At 27.7% G+C, this 22017-nt stretch overlaps 1 protein-coding gene across 1 annotated transcript in view; it reads right to left on the reverse strand.

Annotated features, from left to right (window-relative positions):
* Positions 1-17978, reverse strand: part of LOC107436467 (homeobox protein six1) — a 32289-nt gene extending 14311 nt beyond the window's left edge. The window contains exon 1 of the mRNA XM_016048204.3: positions 17096-17978. Within this exon, the coding sequence (XP_015903690.1) occupies positions 17096-17703 (608 nt within the window). The 5' untranslated portion in view covers positions 17704-17978. The remainder of the gene's footprint in view (positions 1-17095) is intronic.
* Between the last annotated feature and the right edge of the window lie 4039 nt (positions 17979-22017).

The following is a 22017-nucleotide window of genomic DNA, read 5'->3' on the forward strand; positions in this document are numbered from 1 at the left end:
GCAGCTAAAATTAAAAAGAAAAGAAAGAAAAATAAACCTAATACAAAAAACGTTAACATAAAAAAGTATCATTACTTAACTTCAATTTAATTACTTACGAAAAAAAATTTCTTACAAATTGATCTAATCTATTTTCAGTTAAAGACAATATAAAATGTTATTTTTCATCTTCCATTCAACTACCAAAATGACTAAATCATTATTAATTTTTGGACAATCACAACTTCTGCACTTTTTCAAAAGTTCGTGTAACCAGACACTGCTTGTACAATCATATTTGAATAATCACTACCTCACTGTTCATAATGAGTAATAAAAGAAGATGAAAAAAAAAAAAAAATAGTAAGAGGGACTCTCTGTGAATCTTTGGCCGGACGGAAATTTGACTCTTCCCCAACAAGCTTCAGAAACAACATCCAGAAGGGGATATAGAATTTCCAGCCGTGGAATAGAATGACGTAAATAGCCACTCCGTGTGCACGTACCATGATCCGCCATCTTGGATGTTTTCCAGTAAATCCCTCCTCCCGACACCCTGCAGAAGTAGAAAACTTTTTCAATGTATAAGAGAATGACTATGTCTCTTGCATTAGAAAAAAAAAATCAACTTTCTTGAAGTTTCTTCATGATCTTTTTCTAATCTAGAGGAACGCCAGAAGAGTTCATTCAGTTGGAAAACGCGTGGCGGTAGACATGAATGAAACTGCCGATTTACGCCACGTTTATATTTTATTGGCGAAGATTTTTCGAAGTGATAAAATTTTAATTAGGTAATTAATGTTTCACTCCGTAACGAACGGAGTTAATCATTTAATAAGAAACGGTTTTGGTATTGCTTAAAAAAAACTTGACTATGGATGTATTATGTAAGCAACGGGAAAAAAAAACTGCTGAGAATAATTTTTGATCCTATGACCGGCAAACTTCACGGTTAAAGCGTCCAATCTTAAATATTCTAATGTTCGAAATCAGATATAAAAACTTGCTTTCTCTGAATAAAAATTCCTTTTTAACAAAAAATTTACATTTTGACTCTCAAAATGTAACGATTGAATTTGTAGAATAGGAAATGCGATGATTTAGATCTGGGACCTGTGATTAATTAATGAGAGGAGACATTGAACTTTTAATATTGTTACCTCGACAAGTGAGGTATTTTTCCTTAAATTTTTTTTTTCACTAAATCCAATAAGTCGATAGTTTTGAAGTAAAGAAGGCTTTGTGTATGAAAATTACGCTATTTAATTTAACTTTTAAGCACAAAATTCTTATACAAACACAATTTTAATTTTATTGGATTAAGCCTATAGAATGCACAAAAATCAACGTCTCACTTATAAATATGTAATATAGTTAAATAGAAAACTGTATTTTTTATTCGATTCAGTATATAAAAAAAGAAGAAATCATTGTAAGCAATACCTTATTTGCCCAGAAAAGAATATTTTAGTCTCCCCTTCCCCTATTTTTTTTTATTTTTATCCTTCTCTAATTCGCTCGCGGATATAATTATCTACCATTGATTTTTGTTGTTTTTTGAAAAAAGTGAGTGAGAGACCGCATGCAATCAGGGTAGGCATGATTTAAATCACTTGTAATTTATGAGTTAAAACACGATTTAAAGCACTTGATTTTTTAGGAAAAAAATATTAATGATTTAAGTCAAAATTGTCTTTCAATTAGGATAATTTATAAATATATTCTTGAGATCGTGATTTTCTTAGGTCTGATTTCGTTGATATTGAAGGTTTCATCCAGAGAAATAATGAGAGGGTAATACGCGTAAATTATTATTTTTTGCACCAAATAGACTAAAAAAAGAATCTAAATTTGGACTGCAATGATTATGACAACTTTTAAATTATGATCTCCTATTATCTGAGAGTAGAATAATTTGCTATTAAAAAATGCATTTCAATAATACCAATTTAGTTTCACATTCAGTTCAATATAAATGTTTTTGAAACTTAATAGTTTATGTATTTAAATAACGAAGAAATACTTGTTCTTTTAATAGCTATTTAAAATAATTGCTTCTTTTTTTTTATGTTTCTCGATCTAAATTTATTTATTCTTCGTTTGAAATCTAACTTTACAAATAGGGTCTTCGTTTTTAAAAATTCATGAGAGTATTGAGGTTGAATCAAAACAATTATGATTTTCTTTATTCAGTGAAGTTTGAAATAATTGTATAATTATTTTAACTATTCTAGATAGAAATAATAAGTATTTTAGCTATAATATTGTTTTTAAATAGTATTCTGAATTATTAATATATTTTACATCGGATTTTTTTTTTCTAAATCAGAGTTTATATTTTTTTAAAACAAAAATTAGATTTTTTTATTAATAGAAAATATTTATTTTTTCGAAAAAAAATAATGATACAGCTAAAAAATTGTTTTCGTTTAAGGAAAAAACAGTTATTAGCTTCTTAAGGCAAACATTAAATTTAACATCTTCGTTGAAAAATAAAATAATAACAATTTATTCAAATATGTCTTCAATTAGAATTTGCAAACAAATTTCGAACTATAGAATTAAATTTCTGATAATTAGGGATTAAAGAAGCGTGCCATAATATTTTTAATTGCAAATATATTTCTAAAAACTGTTTAAGACTAAGGGTGGAAAAAGATTTGGTGAGAAGTCTTCTTCACTTTAAGTAGCAAGTAAGATAAGACACACACTGTTTATCTATTTTTAAACTAAGACATTTGTCATCCTTAATTTCAGAGTCGTATTCTGAGATTTTTTCACTCTTACAACAACAGTTCCCTTTTCTTCTTTCCTTAATATTCCTCTTTTAAGTATAGACAATCATTAACTGAAAAAGTAAACAGTTGTCCAAGTGACATCACACCTGCTGTTTTATAAAAACTTTCTTATGTCTTGTAACTTTAATACTGGGAAATAAAAACATGATCAAAACTATGTATGGGAAAAACTATACATGAATATAGGAAAATTTACTATGTTTCTAGTTTTATGGGAAGCTTGGTAATTTTAATCAAAACACTTTGGTGATGAATTTGGAATGTGTTGGGTAAAAAAAACTCATTAAGATACGACTTTAAAATGCGAGATAAAATTTGGTAAATATGGTAAAATTTGTAATTTTATCATGATACCTAACATAAAAACAATTTATTCGGTTTAATTTATTTTTCAGCTTTGTATTCTTTACTAAATGTGGGGTAATAAAAATTTCTAAAATAACGAAAGTGAGAATATCCAGTAAACAATAGCCATATAATCAGATTAATGAACTAAATAAATGGTTTAAATACCGTATATTTTGGTTTTATTAACCAGAATTATGTTTTACATTTATACCAAAATGTCTTTACCATACAGTATTTAAATTTTACTAGAATTTTCTTGATTGTGTAAGGTGATGTTTAGTGATTTAGGGCAACAAGGAAAATATCTATTTAAAAATACATCGTAGCAATCAAAATGTTTCGTAAAACGTCATTTTTGGATCAGTTTAAGTGTCATTTTTTCATCAGTCTAAGTGTCATGGATTATAAAATCATTTTTTATTTAATAACTTTCATAGTATTCATTAATTATCATTATATTTCATAGTGATTATATTTAACAGCTTTCATAGTATTCATTCATTATCATTATATTTCATAGTGATTATATTTAATAACCTTCATAGTAAAAATCATGAGCTTCAAAAACATGCAAGTGAAAACAAAAGTAGACATGTTTCGCTCAAAAATAAGCACCCATTCTCAAGATGTGTTTGGGTAAATAACATTTTTTGATAATTACGTTTCGATTCGTTACGTTTACGTTGATAATTACGTTTCGATTCGTTACGTTTACCTTGATAATTACGTTTGATTTTACGTTTCTTAGGCGTAAAATTTAGAGGCGATAGTTCAAACCTATCCAGCAAAACTCTAATTAATCTGAAAACTACTTATAATTTAAAGTGTGATTTTTGTCTTCCCCGAATTTGTAGCTGAATTAAAACAAAGAGGTCCGTGTTTAAAAATCACGAATTAAACTTAGTGATCACAACTTAGTGAATGACAAAGTGATTACAGAAACAAATAACATGGAAACGTCCAAATATATATATATACAGATATTTGCAAAGCACTGAGTTAATTTGTTATAATAAGTGTAACAGGGTGAGTAGCCAAATTTTTCAACAAAAAATAAGCCATTTTTAAGCACTCTTCAAGCACTCAAAAAATATTTTTAGGCACTTTAAAAAAATTATAATTGTGCAGAGTGGACAAGTTCTTGAAAATTATAGGTTTTATCCGTCATGACAAAAAAAAAAAATTGACAATTTTTGACAATAGTCAAAAACCCAAATTTTTAAATTTTGGGTCAAAACACCTATTATAAATATGAAGTATTTTTAAATTATCAATTCAAAACTAACTAAATCCTGAAATTCAGAATATCTTGCAAAATGCAGCAAAGTTGCACATGAGAGTGAAAGAATCTCACTGAATCCAGCTCAGTGTTCGCACATGCGGACCCGCAAGCATTTCATTGAACATGTAATGGCGTCTTCAAACGCCACACCCAGGGGCCACACCGAAATAGATCGGGGTTGAATTAACTGTGAAAACGTTGAATAGAACAATGTCATTTTGCACAGTTTGTGACGAAAATAAATATGGTAAAGAAAAAATATTTTATTTTTAAAAAGGTAAAATAAAGCACTTTTTAAAAACTTCCCATGAAAAAAAGCACCTTTAAAGGCTTTTAAAAAACGAAAATCGAAAATAAGCACCTTTAAGCACTTTTTAAAAACGCTACGCACCCTGTGTAATTATTGCGCGTCCGAGTTTGTAAGAGGTAATTTGTAGTCAGCCTTTAGTGCGTTGTAATCAGGACATTGTGCAAATTTAATTAAATAAAGTTAAAACTTGAACAGGCTTCATTAATATTAAATAGTTGTAGGTATTTATATGCATAGTCAAATTACTGATCACTAAAAGAAATTGTAACAAAACTGAACATGTATAGATATATAATTTTAATGGTGACAATGATGCATGTTCTTTCTCACTTTCTGATCCCCTCTTTCCTCCTTTGGGGGTGAGCTGGGGGTCACTGGTTGCATCACCACTTGATGAAAAGAGGGGAGACCTTAAAGCTGACCCCTTCTTAGAAGAGCGGAAGTAGGGAACATAAAAGAAAGTGCTGTAATCCCAAAGAACAACTCTAGTCTATTTGCCACCAACTTTTCACAAATAAACGAGTCAACAAATATCACCTGATATCTCTTAACATGAAAGATTCGTTGAATTTCTGAGATTTATTTTTGTATGTAGTTTGTAGTATGTTTGCGTGACTTGATCAAATTTCGAATTTTACAAGCAATAATACGGGATAATCTGCTGCTGAGAAATCTTTTCATAGAACAAAATTTTAGATTATTTTATAACTTAAAAAATAATAAAGATAATAATAAATAAAATTGTAAGAATAATAATAATAATTAGTCAAAGCATCTTCAAGTGTATAGCTATTACAGGAAGACATTGCATTTATCAATTTATATATTGTAAGCTTTTTGCACACGTAGAAAAAAAAAATCTGATAAAGTTACCGTACTGTATGGTAATAACATTTCTGGTAAAAAAATTAACATAATTCTGGTTAATTAAAAAAAAAATATTATACGCTATTTAAAGCTATTTATTTGGTAATTCTTCAGCTCTTATGGCACCTGTTCACGGAAAATTTCGGTTTTCAAAATTATAGTTTTTATTACTACACATTTAGTAAGAAACACAAATCTGAAAAATAACTTCAAATAAATGGTTTTTATGCCAAGCTTAAACGTATCATGATAAAAATTACCCCATTTTACTAAATTTACCAAATTAGATAACCACTGTAAAAATTTCCAGATCAAATTATGGTAAAAAGTACCAGCGATCAGTGTGCCTGTACTTTTTATTGTAAAATTCATTTTTACCACAACATGTTACGGAACAAAAATCTGATGTAGCGTAATTTTCACAGTAATAATCGTGAAATCAGTGAATCTCTCTATTTGAATAAATATTACTGTAAAAATTATAGTATAATATTTTACGATGAAATGATTTTTACGGATGATGCTCTCGAAGTGCTAGTACTTAATACCGTGATTTGATGCAAAAAATTTTACAGCGCATATTATAAAACATTATTTTATTGTATTAACATAATTTTACCAAAATCATTACCAAAGTGCTTCGGTAAAAATTATTTAGCTTTTTGGTGTTCCCTTAGATTCAGAAACACTTTGAATTTTACCATATTCTGGTTGTTTTAACTATAATTTTTTTTTTTTTTTTTAAGTGCATAATTCGAAACTTTGCAAACAGTCGCTTTTGGAAGGCCAGGCTAACAGGAAAAGTCTCCAATTGAACAACAGCCTGAAACATTTTAGACTAGTTAATAAACATTTTAGCTAATTCGAAATAACATCAAGTAATCTTTCTAGCATTTCCTTAATTATCTTAATGGCAAATAGGCCTAGTCAAATAGATACAGTGGAGACGTTTAGTTACATACCGTTAAGGAACTGCTTAGGTACATTTGAAAATACTGAAGACTCTTCCAATTAATTTAACATTTGCAAATATTTGAATTTTTCATTGAGACTACGAAATATGTCAGAACAAAATATAAATAAAAAGAATAGTAATTTAAAAAAATCAATTTTTAAAAAAAAAAATTATTTAGAGTTTTAGACTTCTAAATAAATCATTTTCAAGCACAATAATGAAAAATAAATTTTTTAGTGCATTATTTTAAATTTCGTTTTTAGAACAATTCATAAGTCTTGGAAAGACAAAGTATCTGTTGTCTCAAGATGGCCCTGATATAAAATGGTAGCTGAGTTTAGGTTCACTGTGACTGTCTTTCAATATACTTTCACCATTTCCGCTTAGTTACAAGTCTTATCTGCAGTTTCGGGAATGTGGAACGGGTTATGGATGGTGACCATCTCATTCTTTGCTGACCGTTAGCCAAATGTTCTCTTCTGGGCCGCTATTGGGAAGCCAGGGGGCCCTTTGAATTTGGAGACTATCGCCACAGCTGCCTCTCTCTATTATAACGTTTTTTGTATTTGTTGGTGTTGTTGTCTTTTAATCGTTGCATTCAATAAATAAATCAACCATATTTAGTCAGGACTTTGCAACAATTCAAGGAATTTTTAAAATCAACAGGTTTTTAAAAAAAGAAATCTCTGTAGAATCGAGAAATTTTTATAGCATTTACAAAAATAAATATACATGCTCTACGCGGTACAACAGAAGAGTAGGTGCCGAAGAATGACAATTCAAAAAAAGGAAATAAAAAAAAATGATTCCCGACAAAGAAATAAAAATGATGAATTTGGCTAAATAGTAAACATTCGTCTTGTAGCATGTGTACATCATAAATCAAATTACGTCAACTCCTCAGACACTTTTTCTCTTTCACGCTAATTTTTTTTAAATTTGGCATAACAAGATAAAAACTGCAACAGCAACAACTTGGCACACTGAATTAAATAATTATAAGTAAAAAAAAATAAAACTGGGGATAAATTAATGGCTTCTTCTATATTGCATAACTAGATACACTTTTTTCTAATATGTTCACCTGAACTTCTAAAAAAAAACATATTTATTTTTTAAAAAAGAAGAAAAAAACATGAAGATTTAATGAAATATTTATGAAGGAAGTTATTTTAATTGATGTTTTATAGTGCGAAAATAAACAGGGTTGGATAAACAAGAATATTTTTTATCCGCAGAATTAGCTCTAGAATTCACTGCTTTTTATTTGGCCATCAGAAACACGCCTATTTCAAGAAACATTCATTTTGCTACTCATTTACACTTTGTGAAACATTTATTTTACATAATCAAACGTCCACGTCAGGAAATTTATATGTTTTAGGATTTTAATCAATATAATTTTAACTTTGATAATATTATGTTTTGGACATACAATCTTTTGATCATCGAAATTGCAGTTTCCTTTCTATTAGTAAAACTTTTCATTTTACAATACCAAACGTTAACGACGTGAAATTTATAGACTTTAGTATTTTAATCAACATAATTACATTGATATATTAGATTTACTATTTATCGATCACTGAAATTGCATTTTCTTTTCTATCGGTAAAACTTATTCACCCTAGGCAAAAATCGTTCCTTCATGTCGGTGATCCGTTGGTCCAGGGCAACTCAAATTTGATTCGGACCACCATGAAATATTTACCAGTGATTGATATATTAGATTTACTATTTTTCGATCACTGAAATTGCATTTTCTTTTCTATCGATGAAACTTATTCACCCTAGGCTAAAATCGTTCCTTCACGTCGGTGATCCGTTGGTTCAGGGCAACTCAAATTTGATTCGGACCACCATGAAATATTTACCAGTGATTGATATATTAGATTTACTATTTTCCGATCACTGAAATTGCATTTTCTTTTCTATCGGTAAAACTTATTCACCCTAGGCAAAAATCGTTCCTTCACGTCGGTGATCTATTGGTCCAGGGCAACTCAAATTTGATTCGGACCACCATAAAATATTTGCGAGTGATTCCCCCGGTCAGCATTTACAGTCCAGCAGACTTTAACGACTCATTCTCTTTTATTGGAGATTTTTCTCGTGGCTGGTTGCAATAGTAATGCAAGCTTTTATTTCTTTTAAAATGTTTTACCTGAACTAAACAAAATAATTTTTTTTTTAAAAATCCAGAATCAATTTTTTTAAAGAAAAGGCCAAACATGAGAGCGGGTCGTTAAATGCTGCTGGATTGGAAAATCGCAGCCCCTCCCCCCTCCCCCTCACAAGTCAGCGATCAATGTAAAGGCATTGTTTATTGTTTGGTTTTTTAATTTCCAATTTCGTGTTTTGGTATATGTTAATGACCAAAAATAGCATATTTCATCACAATTGAGCATATTTATTATAATTTATAATTTAAACTCACTTAATTTTTTTTTTAAAAGTTTAATGGAGATATATAAACGGATCAGCGAAAATATGTATGGGTTTATTAATATATGCAATCTTTGTAAGTTGATTCAGATAAGTGATGTAATAAGCAATAACTTAAAGTAATAACGTACAAAAAAGATTGAAGAAGAGATATTCATTATAATTTTCACTTTAGTTCAAAAAAAAAAAAAAAATTTCTGAGATTTATTTTTGTATGTATTATGTATGTTTGCGTGACTTGATCAAATTTCGAATTTTACAAGCAATAATATAGGATAATCTCCTGCTGAGAAATCTTTTCATAGAACAAAATTTTAGATTATTTTATAACTTAAAAAATAATAAAGATAATAATAAATAAAATTGTAAGAATAATAATAATAATTAGTCAAAGCATCTTCAAGTGTATAGCTATTACAGGAAGACATTGCATTTATCAATTTATATATTGTAAGCTTTTTGCACACGTAGAAAAAAAAAATCTGATAAAGTTACCGTACTGTATGGTAATAACATTTCTGGTAAAAAAATTAACATAATTCTGGTTAATTAAAAAAAAAATATTATACGCTATTTAAAGCTATTTATTTGGTAATTCTTCAGCTCTTATGGCACCTGTTCACGGAAAATTTCGGTTTTCAAAATTATAGTTTTTATTACTACACATTTAGTAAGAAACACAAATCTGAAAAATAACTTCAAATAAATGGTTTTTATGCCAAGCTTAAACGTATCATGATAAAAATTACCCCATTTTACTAAATTTACCAAATTAGATAACCACTGTAAAAATTTCCAGATCAAATTATGGTAAAAAGTACCAGCGATCAGTGTGCCTGTACTTTTTATTGTAAAATTCATTTTTACCACAACATGTTACGGAACAAANAATGAATGTATTTTTTTAAAAATATGCTCTTTTTTCTTCTATTTTTTGGTACAGTTTTGTTAAGTTTATTTGCATCAGTGAGAAGGATGATATTGTTTTTGCTATGAATAAAAAAATTGCAGAAAAGTTAAAAATCACAACTGGCTATCATCACCACTAATTATTGAATATTAACTCTGCAAAAAATAGCCATTAGAAAAATACGTACTCGTAAATTTTCATGGCTAGCTTTGTTTTTAAATAAAAATTTTTGAAACTTTCGTTTGTTGCAAGATATTTCGGATACGAACGCGTACCCCCGTTAAACTGTTCCTGTACCCCTAGGGGTACGCGTACCACACTTTGGGAAACACTGGATTAAATTATTGTATTAATAAAAAATAAAAAAAATAAAAAAAATGAGCCCTTGACTTTAAAATCTAAATAAAATACTAGGCACTTTTTTTAAAATTTTATAAGTGGTTTAATTAAATATTCAGATCAAATTTCAAGTTGCGCATGGATGTCATCGATAACCATCAGCCGACAATATCGATATATCAATGAGCACAGATGATTAATGAAGTAGTTTTATAAAGTGGATAAATTTATTGAGTGATGTGAGAAGTAGGTTATTTTAATTCAAGGATGAAATAGTTATTCCTGAATTATATTTATTAAACTATGAAGATAAGATGTATCAAATTATACTTAAAACAAGCAGATGGGCTCAACGAATGAAATACCTTGAACATACTATCTATAAACTATTTTAACGTGTTGTGATAGCTAGGCACTTTCTAACGCATGACGTAACAGAATACCCTTTTTTTTTTAATTTTAAGAACAGAAAAATGGCTTGTAGGAAAAGTTAAGGGATTATTTTAAGTTTGAGCTAATAATAACGAAAGAGGTTCTCATGGGTTACGTTTTCATCAACAGTAAGACAAATAAGTGAAAATTTTTCACCCTTATTATCACTCACTTATTTATATGGCACCTTATTTATCGTACCCTATTATTCGTTACCATTTTACGTTTCTTACCAGTCTTGAATATTAAAAATAATATAGCGCACCGTACAAAAATGATGTCACTGCTTTTTTAAATATTTTTGACCTCCCCCCCGTTCTCACAGTGTCACACTTCATGATACCCCCATGGTCATGTGACACGCTATATTATATTAGCATGTTATTGGTTTAAAAACAAAACACATGTTATAGGTCATATTTCAAATTTATTTTTAATGGCATTTGAAAGTATAACAATAGCAATAATTAGATGAGAATTTATTTCGCTGATAAAGATTAAAAATATAAAATAAATAGTATAAAATGTTTGGTTTGCTGATTTTCAATATTTTTATTTTAACAAAATTGTGGGGTGTGACATTACTTGTTACCTCTCCCTCACCCATGTCACGAATTGTCATATTTTCAGAAAACTCCACTGTCCCTTGACTGTCCCTTGACTGTCCCTCCACTGTCCAGTGTGACATCATTTACGAATTACCCACGTCATTTCATGAATACTAAACTCTAAATTCATTTTCTTAAAAATCAATAATTTTTAAAAATCAACAAATCAATCAATAATAATTTGAAAATTCTAAAAAAAAAAGTATAAATGAAATAAATGTGAAATTTTGTTTCTATGAGGAAATTTTTTACAATGCGCGCCGATAATACTCTGATTCGTTTTCTTATGGCAGAGAAAAAAATATACTAACGTAACACAGAGAAAAAAGTATGATTAAAAAAACTGCCAGAATATGGTAACATTTAACATATTTCTAGCTCTATAGAAACAAAGTACAGTAAAGTTTGGAAAAGAGCTTTGTTTTTGGTAATGACTTCTGGTAAAATTAACAATAAAATATGGTTTATATCGTGCTGTTTGGCAGTAATAATTTTAAGATTAAGTAATGTTATCATGATACCTTAGAGCATGGCATAAAAACCATGTTTGGTAAAATTTACTTTCAGTTTTGTAATTTTTTACTAAATATGTGATAGTAAGAACTATAATTTTAAAAATATATGGAATAAGTTAAATGTGGTAGTAAGAACTATATTTTTTTTCTTGGTCCTTTAATATTATTTCTATTAATTGGTTTAATTTTGATTTCTCATATTAATTAAATTAGCTAATTAAATATGCGTCTTTCATATCACTGCATTCGTCCTTAGTAAAATTCAATGTAAAACCTGACTATTAACCTGATCTGGCCGTTTGCTGTTGATGTGAGTTATAGCAGCACTTATTTATAGATAAGAATTTTCGATTATGAATGAAGTCGAATTATGAAATTTTATAAACACAATTTTAAATTATAACGTTACCGTACCTTAGATTTCTGAAAAAATTAAAAATATTTTTCTAACAGGAAACAAATAATGTTTCTGCATAAAATATCTTTGTCTAATCATCTCCGATTTCAAATTTTTTAATATTACACCAAATAGAAATTTCATTAATAATTTTCTTTTGGTCACTGTTCTTTATTCTTCCTTACTGTTTTTTATTTTTATATTTTTGTTATTTTATTTTTATTATTTCATTTTTATTAGTTTATTTTTACTTTTTATTTATTTTGCTATTTAAAAATTGTTCCCCACTTAGAGAATAATTTTTCAATGCTTACATAATCAGATTAGTTAAAGTTAGTTTGTAGTTATCATCATCATGGAGATAGAAATAGTAACGACAAACTAATTTTATTTTTCAAATTTAAATTATATTTCATGCACATGAACATTTTATTGTTTAATGCAATAAACATTTTATCACGATTTTCAGGTACTTATAAGAATTTTGAAAATATTTATACCTGAAATTTGCATTGAAAAAAGAAAAACGAAGATTCTAACATTGCTCTAAAATTAAATTTTTGAATGCTACTCATAATGCTTTGAATGCGCGTGTACAAAATATCATAATTCTACTACTTTCTTATAAATAATTTAAAGCTAAATGATTAAAAAAATGTAAAATATTTTCTTTAAAAAATGATAACATTTATAAGATAAGAAAAAAAAAACAATCTTATATTATAGCTAAGAAAACTTGGGATACATGAATATAATTTAATAAATGAAGATTATTTAAGTCTGTCAAGAGGTTGGCGACCGTAATAGTGTTTTTTTATTATGTCTAGAACTACCGTAAAATGTCTGGAAAAAAACATTGAACTGATAAGGGAGACACTGAACTTTTTCTATCAAAATTAATTTATTCTAAACAAAGTATGTTAATATCAGTCTGTATGGACAAGAATTCGCGTTATTTTTTAAAAGCAAACAATTCATATATGAATTTCATTTCATAGAGATTGAGAAACGTTATTCATACATTAAAAAGTTAAGTTTTCAAAAACTATGAGTAAGTACATAAAGTTTTTAAATTCTATTAAGTACTATTATTACTATTGCATCTATTCATTAATTAATATAGAATTAATTTAGAAAGTCAGTTTAACTGTTGTAATTATTTAGAAAAGAAAATAAACTTCTAAAAATAAAACAATTTTAATCAGTAACAATACATCATAATTGGCATTGTTAATGTCAATTAATCTCTATAACTATTTTTATTATCTTGGTTTTGATAATAAAAGCTTTTATGTCGTTCTTAATTTGTTTATTTATTTTTTTATTATTATTTTAACGATGAAATTTTTTTTTCTAAACATAAAATTGTAGAATTACATTAATTTGCACAAATATAGTACTATTTGTTTTCCTATTTTATTGAATTAAAATTTTGAATAAGAATAAAACAAAAGATGAAAACCAGCTTCATACAAATTAATTGTTTTTAAATTATATAGAATAGCTAGTATATTCGCTCATAAAATAAGATAACTTTTAAACATAAAACAAGAGAAGTGAATAGATTAGCATTGCTTATGTCACACAAATATACCTACTCATTTATTTATCTTGGTTTTGTTTTGATAACAGAAGTTACTTTATGGAGAGGGGAGAAATTAATTACTTTCTAAATATAAATAGATAGCCTGCAGTGTAAATGTCATCTAACTATAATTTTTCACTATTTAATAAATTTGAAATCATAAACAAGAACTTCTTTTGAGATATAAATACACGTCTAAGCATTAAAGAAAAGATAATTTAAAAAGTCTAACATTTAAGTGTCATATAAACAAAACAATTTTTTAAAATTGATTCTGTTTTTTAAACAAGACGAAAATTTTTTTAAAAAAATAATCATCAAATATACTTAATTCGATTTTGACTAAGAAATAAATATTGAAGCATAAAATGAACGAAAAATAACTGAGTAAGTAAGACTGTACTATAATATCAGGGGTCTGTTTAGAAGAAATTTGGGTCCGTTAACGGACCCTTCACAANAATTTAAAAAGTTAACATTTAAGTGTCATATAAACAAAACAATTTTTTAAAATTGATTCTGTTTTTTAAACAAGACGAAAAACTTTTTAAAAAAAATAATCATCAAATATACTTAATTCGATTTTGACTAAGAAATAAACATTGAAGCATAAAATGAAAGAAAAATAACTGAGTAAGTAAGAGTGTACTATAATATCATAAACATAATTACAGTTTTAATCACTTTCAAAACAAAATTTTAAATAGTATCTTTATAAATAAAACATACGAAGTCATTTTTATTCATGCAGAAATACTGTTACATTATTTATTCATCATTGTCATTGCTATACCATTTATTAGGTTAAATTTGCTCTTCAACTTTTTATTTTATGTGTGCATGTTTCAGCTATTTATTAAATGATAATAAATAGTAGTAAATTCAAGTACATTATAAGAACTATAATTATGAAAAACAGAATTTCCGGTAAACTGTTACCATACGAAGGGAAAATAAGTTGTTTAAATACTGCATATTTTGGTTTACAATAAAGGTAAACCAAATATACCATACCATACAAGAATGGAAATTTTACTAGATTTTTAGTTTTAACAATATTAACTATTGAAACTAATTGTACAACAGCAAGTAAATATTATTTTTGTTACTCTTGTATTAAAATATTTTTGTTAATACTTGTTTTAATTTTTGTTTGCAAATACCTTTTTTTTTTTAAATTAATAAGTAATCGATAAATATATTTTAAAAACTGTGAATAAAATTTCACTTTACAATATTGGAAGAGGTAAATAAGTTATTAGTATAAGAAGTAAAAAAAGATTTGTTCAAATCAATAGATAATCTACTTCCACATAAAGCAAATCACAATTCTTTAGTGAAAGAAATCCTTCAAGGAAGTTTAAAAGTTCTTAATAGTTATGGTTAATGAATATATCTGAGAGAAATACGTAATTTAATAATTAAAAAAGGCTTTAAGTAGCATTTTAGACAATTTGAAAACTAATTGGCATTTTGAATAATTTAAAAATTAAGTAACATTTTGTCTCCAGAAAACATAGCAACCACAGGAACCTTTTTCCCTTTAAAAGAAAAATGGGTCTTATTTAGTGATCAAGCAGAAACATTTAGGTTATGTTCATACCGCTAAGAAAAAAAAACTTCAATTCTAGTTTTTAAATCCAATTCGCTATTTTCTAGAACTAAGTGCTTTTATTGTATTCAAAGAAACGTAACAACTAAAATCAAAAATATGTCTAAAGAAACTCACAAATACAAATTAAAGTGTATTGGCGAAATGTTTGTAAAATGATTGAATCTTGAATTGAATTGCATGATTAATTTACATTTATATATAAAAAAAATTCTAAGTTTACACAAAAAAAGTTTTAATTTGCACTTAAAATGTAAAATATTAGAGTATTTTATTACACGGAGTTTACAAAGGAAATAATTTCTAAATTACTATAATTAATGTTACTGCTAACATAAGTAAAAAGCGATCGCTTTTAAGTTTAGTAACTTATCTATTCTAGAAAAATTCGGATCAAATTTTGGCTATGGAACAATATATATTCAAATGATCAACACAATAAATATTATTTTCGGGAAATAATAATCTTGCCTGTTTCATGAAGTAGTTAGAGGATCGGTGTTGGTTGCTGCTAACTTATAAGAATTGCTTTTAAAATAAGTTGGTAATCTAATAAATAAAAAAAAAACTGGAATAAATTAATGTGCAAAACGTAGCATGTTCAGATGATCAATATAATATCATTCGCGATGGAACATAATCCTAGTGTTGCAACTGACAATATTTTTGAGAGTTAGTTTAAAATTGCAATAAGTTTAAAATTGCAACTAACCAGTATTATTTTAGATAAATCATAATCTTCAATGGTTTATGAAACAATTAAATGTTCAGACAGATTTTTTGCATAAAATAATGCTTGCTTTTAAAACAAGTGATCTGTTCGAGGGAAAAAAATTGGAATAAATTTCGGCTGGAAAATATATTTTTTTTCAAATGATTTACGAAATATTAATTAACAAAACACAATATTAATATTCTAACTAGCCAATATTTGTGATAAATCACAATCTTAAATGGTTTATGAAACAATCAAATGTTCAAAGAGGGTAACTATTTTACATAAAAATAACGGTTGCAAACAAGTAATCTACTCAAAAAGAAATCAGATTAAATTTCAACTAATAAACATATTAGAATCCTAATATAAGTTTAAAATTGCAACTAGATAATACTATTTTAGAGAAATCATTATCTTTAATGATTTTTAAAAACCAATTAAATTCTCAGAGTACGTAACTATTTACATAAAATAGTATTTGATTTTGAAACAAGCAATCTATTCGGGAAAAAAAATAGGATTGCATTTCAGCTGCAAAACATATTATTTTCAGATGATCAACAAAATATTATTTTCGGTGAATTATAATCCATGTTAAATACTGTAACTAACCAACATTATTTTGGATAAATCATAATCTTCAATAGCTTATGAAACAATTAAATGCTCTGAGTAGATAACTATTTACATAAAATAATACTTATTTTTTAACAAGTAATATATTAAAAAAATTGAATTAAATTTTAGCTAAAAAACATTATTTTCAGATGATCAACATAATATTATTTTCGGTGAATCATAATCTAAGTATAATATTGCAACTATTTTTATTATCGATGAATCATAATCAAAGTATAATATTGAAACTCTTATCCTTATCGGTGAATCATAATCTGAATGTAATATTGCAATTATTTTTATTATGGATGAATCTTAATCCCAGTACAATATTGTAACTAAATATTATTTTCATTTAAATAAATATTGCAACTAACCTGTCCTTCTGTTCTGCAGCTCTGTCACGTTGTCGTCTGTTTTTGAACCAATTGCTGACTTGCGTCGTAGTAAGTCCAGTCGCTTCAGCAAGTTCTCTTTTCTCTCTAGGGGATGGATATGGATTTTGATGATACCATTCCCTTAAAATATTCCTAGATTTCTCCTTAAAACAATAACTCGTTTCTTCACCGTCCCATATAGTCCTCGGCAACGGGAACTTCCTCCTCACGCGATATTTCCCAACGGCACCAAGTGGTCGACCCCTCTGTCGCTCGGCCTCGATATAGTGGGCCTTCAACCACAATGTCTGTAACTTAGGATGAGAGTTTGGCGTGAAAGGGTGGCTTTCCAAAATCCTGTAAAGTTCTTTGAAATTACCACGGTGGAACGCTACCAGAGCTTTGGCTTTCAGTACACTTTCATTTCTTTGTAGCTGGTCACAAGCCGGTAATGACCATAAGAATCTGCCCAATCTTTCAATGTTCCCAGACTGCTGAAGTACTTCGCAGACACATGCGACTTGTTCCTGTGTGAAACCGAAAGACGGGAGATTGTTGTTGCTGTTGGGGGACCCCGCGTTATCGGTCATTTCGTTCCCGACAATCATGAGTATGTTTTGTCTTCCTTTTTTTTTATTTCTTCTCAAAACGTCTGGTTGAAATCAATGAACTTTTTAAAATGTAACTGATTAGTTAAATTTTTTGTTTTGTTTGTTTAACTATTTTGAATCGCGTCGAGGGAACAGTTTGGGAGGAAGCATCTTCACTCAACTCTTCGTCGCGTGTTGTTGAGATGCCGCGATTTTTTTAGAGAAGGTTACCGATTTGCAACATCTTCCCACTTGCCTCTCGTGTCCCCGAACGTCCCGCCAAGTTTCGCCAAGGGAGGCATCCCAAGGAAGAGTTGGATGATGGGCGGAGACTAAACGGGGAAACCAAGTGGAAATACGAGGGATTCAATTCTTTTCGTCAGTTTATTTTGACGAAAGAAAGCAAAATGAATAAATATTTTTTTAAAATTCTTTCTAAAATTTTTCGCTAATTACTATTTTGTTTTGCATTCCCATTTAATATATTTATTATAATTGAGTAATTAATTGAATCTATAATTTATATTGATATTTTATTCAATGAGTATTTATTTGGAATTTTCTTTTTTTAATAATTTTTATTTTATTGTGTTGACTTGAGTGTTTACTATAAAAATATATAGTTATTTTTTAAATATTTAAATTATTAAAGAATTTCAAACGTTAACGTGAGCATTTTAACATTGTTAACTTAAAGTTTTATTTATTATTATTTTTTTTCAATCAGAGTTAGAAAGAATGACGAACTCGTTGTGATAAGTATAAAAGAATGTTAAAATGTATGCAAGTATTTCAGTACAATTTCCTAAATACTATGCAGTAATTTACTTCAATTTTTATTTTCCAACTGTGTTTGAAGTTCAAATATTTCTGAGTTTATAGTTGTTTTTAAATGACAATAACTTAAGCTTATACTTACATTTAATATTATAATTATTTTATTGTTGAAAAAACTAGATTTTGTTATTATTTAGTATTTTATCACTAAATATTATTTCATTTCTCATTTAAGTCAAATTCTCATAACAATAAAACTAAAATTTACTGTTAAATATGCTCACATCACAGCTCAGTGATTTTAACGATTTTAACAGCATTTGTAAAGCAAATAAGTTATAAATATGTTATCCTTTAATTATTTTAAACTTATTGATAATTTATCTTCTTTAGTTGCAGAGACCGGATAGTCACATAAATAAATCGAAATGATAAGGACATCGAAAACAAAATATTTATTAAGAGAGAATAAAATTGTAAAATTTTCCAAAATTTGAGTTTTATTTCTACACATTTCAACAGTATGCAAATTTAAGAAATTTCTCTTAAAAGTAAAATTTTTATATTAAGAAATATATGAGATTAAGACACTTTTTAAAACAGCTCTCTAATAGTGAAATACTACTTTAAATAGTTATGATAGTTTTAATAGTTATGAATAGTTTAATAGTTCCAAGTTATGAGATACATAATGAAAGAAACGGAAATTTTTTTAAATTTTCACTAATTTGAATTAAATTGTTACAAAATGTAAATTATTACATACATAACTTTCCATTTGAAGTAGTAATTTTTTTATTGGTCTTTTAGTTTTTAATAAATGAATTTAAACATATAAAAAAAAATTTTTTTTTTAATATGCATATTTTTGTACTACTAAACATACATAAAAGAATAAAAATTCTGAACGTTTTTTCTTTCAAAATCTTTATTATTTAAGTTTAAGAACAGTTGCCTTAAGAATTACTAATATTTAAGAGCTTGATCATGCAGGACTTATTGTGAAAGATCCAGCTCCTATATTTGAGTAAGATCCTGTCTTGTAAATAATCTACTTATAATTTTTGTGAAAATATTTTTTGTTTTTTAATTTCGAGTAAAATCCCAAAATCTGTCGAGTTTGTTAGCGAAAAGACCTGTCTGTTAACCTTTTTTTCTTTGAATGTTTTAAATCCAAAATTAATTTAGGAATCCGGTACTTTCAAAGAGGGACTTTTTTTTTCTGTGTGAAAATGCGGTCCTAATTTAATGAATAATATTAATATTATATCTATTAAAGAGTTGTGGTTTTAAAATCATGCAATAATGACCCTACGACTCCTTTTTTTCAAAAGGAAGAGATTTAGTAAATTTGAGAAGTGTCTGTTTTAATAATAAAAATATGTGAATGGTCTTTAATAGAGCCGAATTTCTCCTATAATTATCGTTGCTTAGATTTTCAATAATATTTAAATAGATGCATTTGTATTTTGTTTTCAAATATCTCAGATTTATAAATATTAAACTACTTACGTTCTAAAACAACAATTGTGTATAAATATTGATGGTTGATTGCATGCAATTTTTCATACAGAGCAAGTACGTCGGTATCTCAAAAAGAAATAACAAAAAAATTAATAAAAGAATAAGAGTAAATAAAAAAAATTAACTGCCCGATTAATTAATATTATTTATTGATTAGCATAAAATTAGCATTCATATTTATTGTATTAATTCCTTTTTTTTTTTAAATTTGAAAGTATCTATTTACTATGTATTTTTTAATAATAATTTCTAAAATAAACATTTAAAAAATGCAGCATGCAGTAAAAATTTCAGTTCCATTTATTAATTTATGATTTACCTCTGCTTCTTGGATAAAATTTACTGAAGATATATGAAATATGTTTTGTAATCAAGATAGATACATTTTTAGAATTCTTTGCCAAAAATGATGTTAAAAATTTATGCAAATTTAAGATCAAAGGAATGAGCAAGGGAATGTCAAAAACGCTGAGATATGGCGAATCACTATTGATGAAGGCGGGGTTAAACACTATATTATTTTCATTGAAACTTGAAAGTGTTTCTAAAGAACCGTCACTCAACAACTGTCAGTTTTCTTCCGGCTAACAAGCAGATTCTGTTGCTTTTTGTCTCACCGTTCTCGACAGTAAATTGTCAAGGGCTTTATGGTATTCTAGCTTAAATATTTATTTGCGTTTACTATTAGTCATATTTTTTACTTCATTTTTTACAGGAATTCTAAAAATATGTAATACGGATGGTGGTTACTGTACACCATGTATTATCAAATTCTTAATATTACAATTAGTTCTTTGCGTCTTACAACTTCGTAAAATCTTTTGCTTTTGGAGAGTTTCTGTGAAATTTTTCAGCTTCACGATTATTGAAATGAGTTGAATGTAATAAATGTAATGTTACCTCTAGGGCTCAGAAAATCACAAAATTTTCATCTACCCTGTCTGAAAAAAAAAGAAGAAAAAAACTATTGAAATCTTCTGAGGATAGCTTATTTTATTTTATTTGATTTTATTTTATTACCGTCGTTGAACAGCCGACCCGATTTTGGGTTTTAGACAACTAATGTTCAACTCCGCAGCTTTGTAATTTTGAACCAATTCAGAAGACAAGGAAACTCATTGATCAGTACCTCCAAAGGTATGATTTGTTAAGAAACATGGAGGACTTCGTGACTCGATAGATTTAATGTGTATCAGTCACAATTTACTACACGGGGAGTCTTCGGACTGCGGGGATCGAACCCACGACCCTTTGCCCAGCGCCCTACCTACCAGGCTGTCTCGACTCTGGATTTCATATTTGAAAAAAATCGAGCCCTGTTTGATTGAAAAAGGAATTTATTGAAAGCTGATTGGTATGTATGCACCCAGATTTCACCTGGCAATCAAACTGGTATTGATATTTTTTATTCCATGTTCCATTTTTTTACTAATGATTTGGCAGGTTTCGAAAGCGTTTTTCTGAAATGTATTCACATGCATGGACCAGGGGTCTTGAAAGTTAAGGTTCCACAATTTCGAGAGCAATTGCATGACAGTACTGTTTTTACTTCCCAGATAAGCTGGTACTCATTGTCCTAAAGCAGAGTGGGCTGCAAGCCACAACCGGCATTTGAACTCTAGTCCTCCGAAGCGTCAGCTTGGTGTCTTAACCACTGGACCATAGCAGCTCATTTTTATTTATTTCTAACTCAAATATTAATTTTTGGTCTTTAATATTCATAGAATTTTTTCTTCATTTTTGGCGAGGATTCTAAAAAAATAAATTAAAGGCTGCGATTTTGGAACCGTCTATATATATATTTAGCTTCTTTAATTTTTGACCCCTGTGATGTCATTATATTCAATGCATATTTTTTAGTTTTTAAATTTACCTTATTTTATAGATTTAATCAATCCTAATCCTAATCCTCTCATAAATCAGTTAATGTCTTTAATTTCCAACGAGCTTCTTTGCCTTATATCATGAGCCAAATTATTTAAATATTAACAGAAGATATAGTGAGGTTGGCTGAATTGGTTTTACTTTTGG

The sequence above is a fragment of the Parasteatoda tepidariorum genome, chromosome 3 (genome assembly GCF_043381705.1).
Source record: "Parasteatoda tepidariorum isolate YZ-2023 chromosome 3, CAS_Ptep_4.0, whole genome shotgun sequence".
Classification (NCBI taxonomy): Eukaryota; Metazoa; Arthropoda; class Arachnida; order Araneae; family Theridiidae; genus Parasteatoda; species Parasteatoda tepidariorum.